This window comes from Cervus canadensis, chromosome 8, assembly GCF_019320065.1.
Source record: "Cervus canadensis isolate Bull #8, Minnesota chromosome 8, ASM1932006v1, whole genome shotgun sequence".
In the NCBI taxonomy this organism is placed as follows: Eukaryota; Metazoa; Chordata; class Mammalia; order Artiodactyla; family Cervidae; genus Cervus; species Cervus canadensis.
In genome coordinates, this window is record NC_057393.1 from 68,236,908 (window position 1) to 68,252,050 (window position 15,143).

A 15,143-nucleotide genomic window follows, 5' to 3' on the forward strand; every position below is an offset into this window, starting at 1 on the left:
CCAGTTCATCCTTCTCCTCCCAGCCTCCACCTTGTGAATCATTAATCTGTTCTCTAGTCTGTAAGCCTGTTTCTGTTTTGTAGACATGTTCATTTGTGGTCATATTTTAAATTTCACATATAAGTGATACCATGTGGTATTATTACTCTTTTTCTGTATTTCCCTTCGTATGATTATCTCCCGTTGTATCCATGTTGCTGCAAATGGCATTATGTTGTTCTTTTTTTATAGCTGAGTAGTATACCATTGTATATATGTACTACATCTTCTTTATCCACTCATCTGTGGATGCACATTTAGGTCATTTCTGTGTTTTGGCTATTCTGAATAGTGCTATGAACATAGGGTGGAAGTGTATTTTTTATTTTTGGATGTGCTTGGTCTTCCTTGCTGCATACATGGTTTCTCTAGTTGCCGTGACTGGGGACTATTCGTTGAGTGCTTGGCCTTATTGCAGTGGCTTGTCTTGTTGCGGAGTTCAGGCTCAGTAATTATGACACAAGAGTTTAGTTCCCTCATGGTTCAATCCTGAATCAGGGATTGAACCCATGTACCCTGCATTGGCTGGTGGATTCCTAACCACTAGACCATCAGGGAAGTCCACATGTATCTTTTTGAATCATAGTTTTTCCCAGTATATGCTCCAGGTCTTAGTCTTTATTCTTTAATTTATTTATCTTTTGGCCATGCTGAACGACATGTGAGATCTTAGTTTCCCAGCCAGGGATCAAATTTGCAGCCCATGCAATGGCAGAGTGGAGTCCTAACCACTGGACTGGCCTGAATATGTAACTTCTAACTGATACATAACACAGTATGCATAAATGCCAGATTTAGGACCTCTGCGGGCAGAAGTGGGAAGGAAGGAAATGAAACAGAGGTTAAGCAGCGTTCTGGTATGTTGGTGCTCATTATTCTTCACTTATTTGTTAATATCTGATATTTGTCTCTCTCTCTCTGAGCCACTTCACTCTGTATGACAGACTCTGGGTCCATCCACATCATTAAAATAACCCAATTTCACTCTCTTTAATGGCTGAGTAATATTCCTTTGTATACCTATACCACATTTTCTTTATCCCTTCATCTGTAAGTGGACATTTAAGTTGCTACCATGTCCTGGATATTGTAAATAGTACTGCTGTGAACACTGGGGTACGTGTCTTTCTGAATTATGATTTTCTCAGAAGTGCATGCCCAGCAGAAGGATTGCTGTGCCCCAGGCCTTAATCTTATTCTTATAGGGGAAGGAATTTCGCCCTTCCTAGAACCAAGTTATCCCAAACTACAAGATCCACCTGTTCTCTAATTTCTTATAGGATGTCCTGGGAAATAGTTTGATGACCAGCAGGTGGGTCATCTGGGGCTATCACTACCAATAGATGCATTTTCTGTTTGAATTTTTTCCTCCCTGGATTTCACCTATCCTAAGACTACATGGCTCCTATTTAGCAAACCTCTCCCGAGGAGGGGGACAGGGCATTCTGGCTTATATAGAAAGGAGAGTAGTGATAGCGGACCTGAGTCCGCAGGGAGGGGAGACATAAACCACCTTCCCTTTGACTGTCCATCATCTCCCATCACAGTACAGTCATGGCTGGAGAGGGGGCCGGCTGGTCAAGTCAGAACAGAGCAGTGACTCAGGTGTCTGTGAGAAATTCAGTTCTCCTACCGGCCACGTCTAGGGTGACCTGAGGCTCTGCTGGAGTCCTGGCGATGGTCAAGTAGGATCAGGAGCCGGGCAGGCACTTGGGCCCGCCAGACAGTCCACAGGAATCTCATTTGAGAAATTATCAAAAATCTGAGGCTGGTCAGGGGTACCTCTCGAATGTCCCACTGGAGGGTGCTCAGGACATTGCCCTCCCGGTGTCCCTCCTTAGACAAAAGGCAAACTGGTTTCAGCCCAGGTGGCTTCTTGGCTGTTTGTGGGTGAGTTACAGCAGCCCAAAGCTGCTTTTTCTACATCAGCCTCTTATCCTTACTGGTCTCCTCTGTTCAGTCGTGGTGGTTATAGACCTCGGAGGCCTCCTCTATCAAGTTGACAATGGGGTTTGAAGCCCAGCCCCGGGCCTTTATAGTTTTCTCTGGATGTCAGGAGTAGCCTGAGTGATAAGATTCACGGCCAGCAGTGTCCTCCCTTCTATGGACTCAGGGTCTGTACTGGTGTCCTCTCTGAATGCCTCTGTCACCTGGCCCAGGAAGACTGCTGAGTTTTCATCTGTTTCCCTGTGTAATGTCTCAGATTTTATCACAATTTACAGGCTTCACCATACACTTTTTCATTCCTTCTGATAGACAAGTAGTAAAATGTCTCATCCTAGCCTTGCTTACACAGTCTTCATAGTCCAGGTGTGGGTCATGTTCTGGGATTGCATCTCCTCCACTTGGTAAATTTGTTGTGGGTGGGTGGCAGGAAGCCATGTGCACGTTCCCCGGCCTTTATCAGTATATGCTCCATTTCATCCCAAGTGCAATAGTGGGCCTGAAATACCGTGATGTCCTGCCAGGTGAGAGAGACTGCCAATCCCAGACTGACAAATTCATCCCTGAACTTGTCAGGGTTCTCTGAGAACCTGCCAAACCTCTCCTTACAGATTAACCCAATTAGTTTAGAATCTCTCTTTGGGATCTTCCAAGCATTTGAGAAAACTCCTGGAGATAGTGAAGGAAAGGGAAGCCTTGCATGCTGCAGTCCATGGGGTCGCAAAGAGTCAGACACAGCTTAGCAACTGAGTGACAACAGGCAGTCTAGAGTGCAACAGGGTCACGAGGGGTCGGACACAACTGAACACGCACCTACACGCACACAGGGGACCCTTGAAGCACCCCAAAGTTAACTGGAAGTCCAGAGAATTTCAACTAGAATTTGATATTTGGGAAGTCTGTCTAAAATTTGTAGAAGTTTTATAATACTCATATATCATAGGTTTCTGTGAAATAATACTTATTCCTTGGGCTAAGTTGGGAAAAAAATAAAAAGTAAATGTACATCAGTTAAAGGCACAGGAACTCACATAATCTGTTCTCAAAAGCAGCATCCAGGACAATTTTACTCTCTTATGAGACAGAAGAACCAAATCCAGTCCTGCATCAACCTACTTAAAAAAAAAAAAATCCAATTACCTAAAGAAATTTAATCCAACCTTAGAAATCCTGACCACATACAAACTCTTTTCTCAGTGTTTCTCTTCTGCAAATCTTCTAAACTTTCTGTAGCCAAAGTTTGTCCCTTATTCTTTCCCCATTCAAAAATTGCCAGCTCTAGGAAAAATGACCCCTTTTCCTTTCAAAAAATATATTTCCAGTCCTCATACCTTCTTTTCTGAAAACACACATCCTACTTAAGCAACCATGAACTGTCCTTTACATTACCTTTCCATTCATTGCTAAAGAACATGTAAGGTGGCAACAAACATCTTTAGTTTGTCTCACAAGAAGACGAAAGTAGACCTGTTTAGCAATTAATGTTCCAATATTTTATCTTGTTTGAAATGGTGTGAATATCCAATTACTCTCATTTAGTTTCAAATTTATCAAAATTTGGAGAGACTCTTTTAGATGAACATTTCCAAAACATAATTATTCCTATAGTTTACAAAAAACTTTCTGATCCAAGTTACATTTACTTAAAAATTTAACCATATCAGGTTATTTTTCCCTGTTGACAGGATTTATAACAGAAACAATATGCACTTACTGACTTCATGTAACTCTGGGTACAGTGAAAGTATTATCCTTAATATTGATAACTCTTAAAAAGTCTATTAAAGTCATAGGTTTAAACTAGACAAGTTAATTTCTACAGAACCAGAGATCTCAGTTTTCCCACTTGCATTTAAAATGTTTCTCTCCTCCCCCCACCCACCTCAGTCTGGGGGACTACAGGTATTTCCTGAGAGCCCAGGCAGGAGAGTTACAAGCCCAAGGCAAGAGCAGAGGAGGGGAAAATGCAAGCTCTTGTCTTGTCTTTTGTTTTTTAAAATCCCACTAAGTACCCCCAACAAGGCCGAGTCCAAGGCAATGCAGGCTTGTTTGTATTCCAAGCCTTCAGTGCTCCACTGTGACCACAATGTCAGCAAAGACTTGCAGGAGCTGGTGGACAGACAAAACTACTTCACAAAGATACCAATGATAACACTTAATGACACAGACAAGTTTTCAGGATAAAGGGGACGGGAGTATGGCCTGCGGACTGAGGGAGAGGTAAAGGCAGGAGGGACAGAAAACACTGGAAAACAGAGACACAGAGAGATCGCCGTTTCACCCCGTCCCCTGTGGGTGTCCATTCAGACACCCAGCCACACGCTTCCAGAAAGGGCTAGTGAAGGAGGGCGCACCCTGTCTCCTGCCCACGGGGGTGAAAGAGCCTGGACCAGCCACCGTCTGTCCTGTGTGGGACCGCAACCCACAAGTGGCCTCTCACACGTTCACCAGTGTATAGAAATCTGCTGCTTCAGCCCGTCCCCATGGGACTTCTCTTGGCAGCAGGAAAATAAAGGTGAGAATGTTAGGAGGATCAGACTTCCAGTCACTACAGGATATGAGGTTTGAACCTGCATCCCTCTCATAAATCTCCGGTCAGTGGGGAGCCCCTGGACCAAGGTCTGCAGGGCATGAGGTGAGCCTCTCCCTCCTCGGCTTGTCACCCATCAAGGTGAGCCTGCACCAGCCAGAGGGAGCAGGTCTCACAAGCCGAGAGGAGTGATGCTGTAGCTGCTCCGTCTACCCTTTCAAAAGGAGAGGACAGAGAGCAAAGGAGAGAGATTTCAGGAGAGGGAAAGGGGAAATGGTGATGGAGGAAAAGGCATAAAGGCGAAGGGAAAGTGTTGCCTGAGTGAGGGGACTGAGACCCCAGGGGCCAGGGGGGAAATTAACAAACTAGGGTGACTCTGAAGCAAGTGGTTCAGACTCCTGTCACCCACGTGAAAGCTGTTAGGTGTCCCAGAGGCACCCAGACCCTTTCCTCAGGAGGGGTCGAGCCCCACTTTGGGGGCCACAGATCACTACCAACCAGGGTTGTTGGTCTCCTTCGTCAATAGAAATTGATCAGAGGTCAGACTAAAAGTTCAGGAAAGGCTTTATTGGGGCCTTTGCTGAAGCAGAGGGGACTAAGGACAAACAACAGGTTCCCTTGCTTGCTCCCTGAAAAAAAGCCCACTTTTTATTACCTCGGTGTACAGTCTTTGCCCCAGTAATTAGTCTCAGGGGTGAGAGGAAGAACACAAGGCTGTGTGCCTCTGATAGGTCACTGCCTCTGGCCCAAGTTCTGTCTTGCTGCCAACACATCTAAGGGTTCTGGGCATATGTATTTCATGGAAGATTTTGCAAAACAATCCCAGAACCAAGAACCAGCTTCGTAAGGGGAAACCACTAGTACCCTTCAGCAACTCCACACTAACGGATGAAAATAACAGTGGAACAGCTTTGACAGAGTTGAAGCAGACAAAACAGGATGAAAGAGCCCAGCATTGCCAAGACACCCAATACATTCGTGATAAGATAATAAAGACATAACATTGCCATGACTCTACATTCAACCAAAACCGATGTGGAATAAACAATAGAAAAGATTAATTTTTTTTCTTTTCATGGGAAGATTAGACATGCAACTGCAGCCACATTAAACTAAGTCTCAACATCCATTCTGCACCTTGTCCAACACAGAACAGGCTAGGGGAGCTGTTCTTTTTTAATTGAAGTATAGTTGATTTACAATGTTATGTTAATTTCTGCTGTAAAGTGACTCAATTATACACATATATACATTTTCATATTTTTTTCCATTATGGTTTATCCCGGGAGATTGGATATACTTACTTCCCTGTGCTATAAGGTAGGACCTTGTTGTGTATCCAGTCTCAATGTAATAGTTTGCACCTACTCACCCCAAACTACCAGTCCCTCCCTCTCTCTCCCCCAAAGGCAACCACAAGTCTGTTCTATTTGTGAGTCTATTTCTGTTTTATAGATAGGCTCATGTGTGCCATATTTTAGATTCTACATACAAGTGACATCATCTAGTATGTCTTTTTTCTGACTTATTTAGTATGATAGGATCTAGTTGCATTCATGGTGTTGCAAATGGCATTGTTTCATTTTTTACGGCTGAGTAGTACTCCATCGCATGTGTCTACCACACCTTCTCTATCCACTCATCTGTTGATGGACATGTTCTGACTGTTGTGAACAGTGCTACTATGAACATAGGGATGCAAGTATCGTTTTGTATTCTAGCTTCTACAGATACATGCCTAGGAGTGGGATTCTTGGATTATATGGTAATTCTATTTTTACTTTTCTGAGTGTTTGTTTCTGATAGTGACAACTTCTGTTCACTCTCACCAACAGTGTAGGAGGGGTCTCTTTCCCCATACCCTCCTACAGCATTTGTTATTTGCAACAAATGGCCAATGACGGCCATTCTGACTGCTGTGAAGAGGTACCTTATTGTAGTTTTGACTCACATTTCTCTAATAATTAGTGATGCTGAGCATCTTTTCATGTGCCTGTGGCTGACTGTGTCTCTTCTTTGAGAAATGTCTTTCGGTCTTCAGACCATTTTTTTTATTGAGTTGTTTTTTGTTGTTGTTGAGTTTTATGAGTTATTTATTTTGGAGATAAAGTAGGGCCCAGGGAACCTCAGACTGGAGTATGATGTCCCATGAAACTATTTTCATAATAATATGACATTACTTTGTTCACTCACACCATCACAAATGTACAGTGGAGTTTTCCAAAGGCTACGTGACATGTTACCTCACATCAGTTATGAGAATCAACCTGTTTCTTATTCAGTCAGACATTAAAATATGTTTCAAAAATGTAAAGTATGCCACTTTTTCTCAAAGCAAATGTAAAGTTTTTCGCTTTTTCATAAAATTGTTTATATCCAGGGACTTCCCTGGTGGCCCAGTGGTTAATACTCTGCAATCCCACTGCACAAGCTGTGGGTCTGATCCCTGGTCAGTGAACTAAGATCCCACATGCCACAGGATGCAGCCAAAAAAAAAAAAAAAAATCCAATGGGTTTATTAACATTAAATTATTAAAGTTTCCCAAAATTAGATTTCAAATAGGGTAAACACAGAAAGATATAACCTTATAACCTACATAAAACAAAAGCTCTCTGGCATCTTCCATTTTCAGTGCAAAGGAGCCTTGAGACCAAAAAGTTTGAGAAGTACTAATCCAGGGAAACAACAAAGTCTCAGAGAACAGCTGTCTCTGGGGCCCTGTGCTCAGGAAAGCAGTCAGTGGAACAGGCTCTGAACAGAGCAGGCCATGAAGCAGCCAGATTTTCTGCTGATAACTAAAGACAAAGTCTTAAAATATGAAAAGACACTAGATAGCAAGTAGTAAATAGCAAAGGATGTTGATGGTTACTAGGATAAAGACTGGTTTTAAGACCAGTGCCTGTTACAGCTGACGCTTACCTTTTGAACCTAAGTTGAATTAACAGTCGAGAGGAAGAAAAGCTATCAGGGTTTAAGAGGCTGTGCCTTACAGGTCATGTTCTAGAGTCTGGCACAACTAGCCCACAGAAGGAGCTCAGTAAGTTAAGGAAACACCTGAATGGCTATAAAAGGAAGTCATGAGACTGAATAATGTTGAGAACAAAACGGCCATATCAAGAAAGGCTTATAACAGGGGGACTTGTTCTAGAGTCAGTTCTCAAGACAGTTGAAGAAATGAGCAGACCTGAGATGCAGAGCCATCTCACATCCCCAGTCAGCCTCCCTCCCCTCTTTGCCTCCTCTTGATCCCTTCAAGTCTGATTAAAGAAGGCCACTAGCAATCATTCCATCTCAGGTATCTTAATATCCTAAACTCACTATGACCTAAACAGAGCTCTTTATTCTAACCCCACATCTCCCTCAGAGACATGTGCTCCTCCTGCACACTTCAACCTAATATGGTTCTTGACTCCTTTCCCCCTCAGGCGTTCCACATAATCCTCTAGCACGTCCTGTGGGTCTACTTCCAAAGCACATTCTGAATTTAGCCACTTCTCTCCATCCCTACTGGATCACCCTAGTCCAAACACTTGGATTAATCCTAATGGAATGTGGCTTGTCTCCCTGCTTCTCTTTTGGCGCATCCCCCTTCTCCCTACAATCTATTCTCCCCCCAGGACCCAGATCAGTTTTTCTTTAATATGCCAATCAGATCATGTTCTCCCTTTAAAAAAAAAAATCCACAAACATTCCCACCAAGCCTAGAATATAATCCTAACTCCTTACCCTCATCTACAAAGTCCTCTCCCACACCTGCCCCACCCCATCTGGCCCCCACCTCCTCGGCTGCAGTCACACAGGCCTTCCTGTCTTCTCAAATGCAAAACTCCTTCCTGAGTGTGAGGGCCTCACATTCTCTGGAACACTCACCCAAAGAATATTGATTTTGCTGCTCTTTTCAGTTCAGTTCAGTCGCTCAGTCGTGTCCAACTCTTTGCAACTCCATGGACTGCAGCACACCAGGCTTCCCAGTCCATCACCAACTGAGCTTGCTCAAACTCATGTCCATTGAGTCAGGTGATGCCATCCAACCATCTCATCCTCTGTTGTCCCCTTCTCCTCCTAGGAGCCTTCAATCTTTCCCAGCATCAGGGTCTTTTCCAATGAGTCAGTTCTTCACATCAGGTGGCAAAGTATTGGAGCTTCAGCATCAGTCCTTCCAATGAATATTCAGGACTGATTTCCTTCAAGATGGACTGGTTTGATCTCCTTGCAGTCCGAGGGACTCTCAAGAAGAGTCTTCTCCAACACCACAGTTCAAAAGCATCAATTCTTTGGCACTCAGCTTTCTTTATGGTCCAACTCTCACATCCATATGTGACTACTAGAAAAACTTCAGCTTTGACTAGATGGACCTTTGTCGGCAAAGTAATGTCTCTGCTTTTTAATATGCTTCCTGGTTTGTCATAGGTTTTCGTCCAAGGAACAAGCATCTTTTCATTTCATGACTGCAGTCACCATCTGCAGTGATTTTGCCCTTTTAGCCCATTAAAGTCTTATCTCAGTGTCACTGCCCACCTTTTCAGCAGCCTTTCAGGTCACTTTCACTAAACTAGCTCCACTTCCCATTTAATGTCAATCTAGCATTCTGGTTCCTTTTTAAAAAAATACTTATTTTATGTGGCTGCACTGGTCTTAGCTGTGGCATGCATGCTCTTTCAGTTGCAGCATACAGGATCTCTGGTTACAGAATGTGGGATCTAGTTCCCTGACCAAGGGATCAAACCTGGGCCCTCTGCAGTGGAAGCAGGGAGTCTTACCCACTGGGCCACTAGGAAGTCCCTCTGGTTTCTTTCTTAACAGCATTCATGACCTGAAATCTTCTTGCTTCTCTATTTACTTGCTCCATGAGAATAGGACCTTGTTGATCTTCTTCATTATTGTATCCTCTAAGCTCAGAAAAGCAAGAACAGTGCCTGACCCACAGGAGATATTTAATAAGCATTAAATATTCAGTGAATCACACAATGCTGTTACATTCAAAGATCCACACCCCCGCCTCCCTCTGGCAAACTGACCTCAAAGGAAAAGCAAGGTATTTATCACACATAAATAAACATTACAGAATCTTAGGCTTGGCTTCAGAAAGCTTAGGACTAGGTTAACATACAGTGCTATTCTCTGTATCAAATTTTACAACTGATCTTGATATTTGCACTATCTGAAGAGGAGCTCCATTTCAATTCTGCACCTACTTAAAATAACATATTAACAATGTTATTATGTACAGATCTTTTTTCAACAATGCTTTAAGGTTCACCAGTATACTAGGTGGAGAAGGCAATGGCACCCCACTCCAGTACTCTTGCCTGGAGAATCCCACGGACGGAGGAGCCTGGTAGGCTGCAGTCCATGGGGTTGCTAAGAGTCAGACACGACTGAGCGACTTCACTTTCGATTTTCACTTTCATGCATTGGAGAAGGCAATGGCAACCCACTCCAGTGTTGTTGTCTGGAGAATCCCAGGGACGGGGGAGCCTCGTGGGCTGCCGTCTATGGGTTTGCACAGAGTCGGACACGACTGAAGCGACTTAGCAGCAGCAGCAGTATACTAGGATCCTCTGAGAAACTGAATCCAGTAGAACTTTTCTGGTACATGGTAGTATTTCAGTAAGGATACTCAGTAAGATTTTATGTGTTCTCTCTGTACAACATTACCAAAGAAATATTCTTCTCTGGCTTCAAATAAGGTAATACTTTTGACGTATCAAAAATAAACCAATTCTTAATGGGGAGGGAGGTGGGAGGGGGGTTCAGGGCAGGGAACACATGTACACCCATGGAGGATTCACGTGAATGTATGGCAAAACTGATACAATATTGTAAAGTGAAATAAATAAATAAATAAATTTTAAAAATAAATGAAAAAAAAATAAACCAAACAAGAAGACAAAAGAATAAATGGAAGCTTTTGTTAGTGAAACAAGTCAATTTATTATATTTCCAACAAGGCCTTTTTTTCTCTATAATGAAACATACTACAATATTTTACAACATAACTCAGTTTTTTAATATCTCAGAAAGGAAACTATTTTTTTTAGGAAAGTAAATATTTTGGGAAGAATAACTACAAGAAGTTACTTTTTCAATTTTAATACAGTAACAGCTTGCCCCCCAGGTATATTAACCAGCATTTTTTTCCCTTAACAAATCCATCAAGTAAATATTAGCCAACAAAAAACCTACTTTTAGAAAATGAGGCAGGAAAGGCATATATTTAAATAGGAAATGAGCAATCTAAAATACCAATCACATGTCACTTTAACAAGGCAATGTATTTACATAATTAGGTATAAATTATTAATTATGCTGATTAAGGCCCTAGCAAAGACTCAATTGGTCTGACTGTATCTCAAGCTCAAACAGCACTCACCTGGCTATTAAGTGAAACATCACAATGGAACTGGGTCTGTTTAAGGAGGAAAAAAATCTCAATATTGCACATCTTGTCATTAGAAACAAGGATCATTAAGTCAGGGCCATCTTGGTTCTGAATCGCTCCATTTTTGTTGGAAGAAGACTTACCATCTCTTTGCTAAGCTCTAGCTCAACTTCTATTTCCTGGGCAGCTTCAGGGTGCTTCTCACAGTAATCAACAATAAATTTGTAATGTTCCAATGATGTTGCCAAATTTTCTAGCTCTTTCTTGGGATCTGCAGTGATGATTTTGCCATAGAGGCGGGCAACTCGAAACTTAGCTAACATGGCAGGGCGAAGAACATCTTCCCCTATATGCTCAGGAAAGACTTTATTTGGGTCTCTTAGAGAGTCTAGGAAGAGCTGATAGTACTTCAGTGCTGACTTATTCAGATTATTGATTTTTTTCACAATGTGTGAATCAGGATCCCTCAGCTTGTCAGCTATGGCAACCTTCAGATCCATCATATCATAGTAAGCATGTGCAATTTCAAACTGAATCTGTCTGTTGACCAACAGGTAATACTGTGGATTGAGGTCCACCATCAGGGGCTCTAGCATAGCTATTCTGCGTTTATGCATCTTGCACCGTCTTTCCATGTCAGTTTCAAAGAATGCAAGCACTTTAAACAGAGCACTGTGGTCTTGGACAACTTCAATATGGTCAGTGACATAACCATCAATCTGAAAGAACTCTTTTGCCTCAAAGACATAGTGCTGGCCTGTTAAAAAAAGCTCTCTGGCTTCTTCAAAATCTAAAGGTCTCAGATAGCTCACTTTCTCTTCCACTGCAGAGATGGCATCACACAGCTCACCGGTTCCAAACTGCACAGCTTTTTTCCTAACTCTTTCTTCCTCATCTAGTTCTTTTTTTCTTAAAGCTCTAAGTTCAGATTGTTTATCAAGATCAAGCTCTCCTATGTTGTCCTGAAAGAAAAAAATAAATTATGGTTAAGGAAGACAGGCACTGACTTGTCTCCTGCTGTCAGTACTAAAGCAAATTTAAGATCCCCTGGAGAAGGGAATGGCTACCCACTCCAGTATTCTTGCCTGGAGAAATCCATGGGCAGAGGAGCCTGGCAGGCGACAGTCCACGGGGCTGCAAAGAGTCGGACACAACTGAGCAACTAACACACAAGACAAGAAAACCCTCTTACCTCCCAGCCTGGGGGAGGGAGGTATTACAATCACATCTTTTAGTCGCTCAGTTGTGTCCAACTCTTTGTGACTGTACCGACTGTAGCCCGCTAGGCTCCTCTGTCCATGGAATTTCCCAGGCAAGATTACTAGAGTGGGTTGCCATTCCCTTCTCCAGGAGATGTTCTCAACCCAGGGATCGAACCAAGATCTCCCACATTGCAGGCAGATTCTTTATCATCTGAGCCACCAGGGAAACCCACATCTTTTTAAAGCTCTTAGTTTTTTTTTAATATTTATCTACTTTTTTTTTTAATTTGACTGATCCAGCTCCTTAACTGTGGAATGTGGGATTTTTTAGTTTGTGGCAAGCAAATTCTTACTTGCAGGCATTTGGGATCTAGTTCCCTGACCCAGGGATAGAGCCAAGGGCTCCTGCATTGGGAGTGTGAAGTCTAGACCACCAGGAAATCCTGACTTCTTTCTAGTTATATTCCAAGTAATTAAAAATGAAAGAAACTAGGAAAAAAGTAAATAACACAACTAAACTGTTTATTACTTTCCTCTTGGGGGAACTAACTCATTTATAGTTACTCCTTCAGATAACATAAATGCATATGAAAACTGTAAGAGCTATGAAATATTATATACATGTAATACATTGTTAGTATTGATATTTTAACATTAGAGTAAGGCTGAAATCAGCCTTAAAAATATTGCAAAGAAATTCCATTAAGATTAACAGCATGATGTTTATGCTAAGTTATTTAATAAAATATACTACAGAGAAATGCTCTAGGTCTCTCAAAGATACTAAAATAAAGACAGTGTTAAATCTACCATCATAGTTAAAGTTATCTCCCCTACCTCCTGGGGCAAAAAAAAAGAGGAAGGAACTAAGATGGCTGAAAAATAGTCAGTTCATTCTCTTCTTCCTGTATGATAAAATTAAACATCAGATAACCAGTGGTCAGCCCCAAGGCCAGTTCTTCTCTTCATCTGAGGTCCTCTCTCTAGATCTGCATTGTTCAGAACAGAGTCACATGCTATGCTCGGATGACGACGGAGCATTTGAATTGTCCAAACTGAGATGTGATCGGGGTAAAATAATATACACCCAATTTCCAAGATTTAGTACAGATTATAAAACAGTGCAACAACTTTTTAGTATTAATGACAAATGGAAATGAGTATTTCTTTATATATTCTAGGTGGAAGAAATACAAGTTAAAATTCATTTCACTTGCTTTCTTCTTTGTCTAATGTAGCCACTTCCCAGATAGTGCTAGTGGTAAAGACCTCACTTGCCAATGCAGGAGACATAAGAGGCACGGGTTCACTCCCTGGGTCAGGAAGATCCCCTGGAGCAGGGCATGGCAACCTACTCCAGTGTTCTTGCCTGGAAAATCCCAAGGACAGAGGAGCCTGGCAGGCTATAGTTCATGGGGTAACAAAGAGTTGGACACGACTAAAGCGACTTAGCACTCAGTCAGTGTAGCCGCTAGACAACTGAAAGTGACGAATGTAGCTGGTTCCCTACTTCTACTGCACAGCACGGCTCTACACAGGTGTCTCCATCTGTGCCCATGGTTGCAACTGCCATCCTCAGGAGGAGGACCCACAAATCTTCAGATACACCAGGCTCTTATTAGGCTCCAGACCCATAACTAAAGCCCCGTACACACCTCCTCCTCCTCTCAGAAGACTAAGACCCCTCATCCTCAATATGTCCACAATGGAACTCTCCCTCTTCTGCAAACAGGTTCCTATTCTCTTATTTTAGTGAAGGTCACTCCCTCGAGCTGGACAGCCAGCTGATGCAGGAGAATCATCCTTGATGTCTCTCTCCTCTCTTAGCCCACACTTCTTATCTATCATCAAATCCTTTCTGTCTTGCCCCCTAAATAACCTCTTGCACCCACTCTTTTCCACCATCTCTTCCTCCACTGTCCTAGCCCAAGCTCCCTTCACATCTCACCCCCACCGTTCCAGTGATCTAAGCAATCCTCCTCGTCCACGCCTGCTTTCCCTCAATCCTCCATTCTGCCACCTAAGTGATCAGTCCAAACCCTCCCGCCCCCAACCAAGGCTTCCAGTTATGGAAGACCCAGAATGTTCCAGCCCCTTTCTAAGTCGGTCTTCTATCACACACGCTCTCTCTGCTCCAGCCTCACAGGCCTTGCTCCATCATTTCCACCACCGTGCTCCCCACACCACAGAACTTTTCAACAGCCGCTTCAGCTCCTTGGAATGCTGTGCTTCTTCTCCAGTCTAGAAATTCCTATGCATTCCCAGAGCTTCCTTCAGATGTTACTTCCTCTCATCGTGACTTCTTATATCTTGTGTCTCTCCTTTGTGGAACTTAACTAAAGTTGCACTTTCGTATGACATAAAAACCAGGTCTGTTTTTGTTCATCATAGTACAATGACTACTATAAACCTGTCAGAAATAAATACTTAAATTGTAGATGTTATTAAACTTGAATTAAAGAAGGCTTTTCAGGTAAGCAGATGATCAAAGGATGAAGCTAAGGTAACAAAGCCAGATTAAAAGAAATCTAAGTAATTTAGTAGCGTGGTCACTATTTGAGTTTAAAACAAGCAGGTGGTAAATTCCAGTGCCCAGTCTGGAAAGCATGGACTAAAGGAATGGTAAGAGTAAACCACAGGGCGCTTTGCTTGACACAATTACTTCAAATGCAGGCCTAAGTCTCTAAATCTTGTTTACTGACCATGCTTGCTGGCGGTGTATTTATTTACACACTTTTTAGACTGCTTTCTGAGAGGAAGAACGCTGACAGATTTTCTGGGCTGCAATTTCTCTAGACATAAAACTCCCTAGTTCTTCTCCCCACTTCCTTCTTTTTCCAAATATGCCTCATCTTTACCCTCTACCTCCAAAGTGCTCTCACCTTTGAAACACTCCTGTTTCTGGGGTTTTGTGGTTTGTTTGCTTTTATTTTGTATAGTAGTTTCAAAAGGTTCTATATTTACTAGTAAAAATGGTTATACTTTAATGCATGTAAACAGAAAAGAGGCATAACAACTCCTCCAGGAAAGTCTCCGATGTACTTT

The 15,143-nt window shown here is 42.4% G+C and overlaps 1 protein-coding gene across 1 annotated transcript in view; it reads right to left on the reverse strand.

Annotated features, from left to right (window-relative positions):
• Nucleotides 1-10,428: 10,428 nt before the first annotated feature.
• The window catches only part of LOC122446480 (kinesin family binding protein), a 59,353-nt gene continuing 54,638 nt past the window's right edge, over nucleotides 10,429-15,143 (reverse strand). The window contains exon 7 of the mRNA XM_043476758.1: nucleotides 10,429-11,858. Within this exon, the coding sequence (XP_043332693.1) occupies nucleotides 10,983-11,858 (876 nt within the window). The 3' untranslated portion in view covers nucleotides 10,429-10,982. The remainder of the gene's footprint in view (nucleotides 11,859-15,143) is intronic.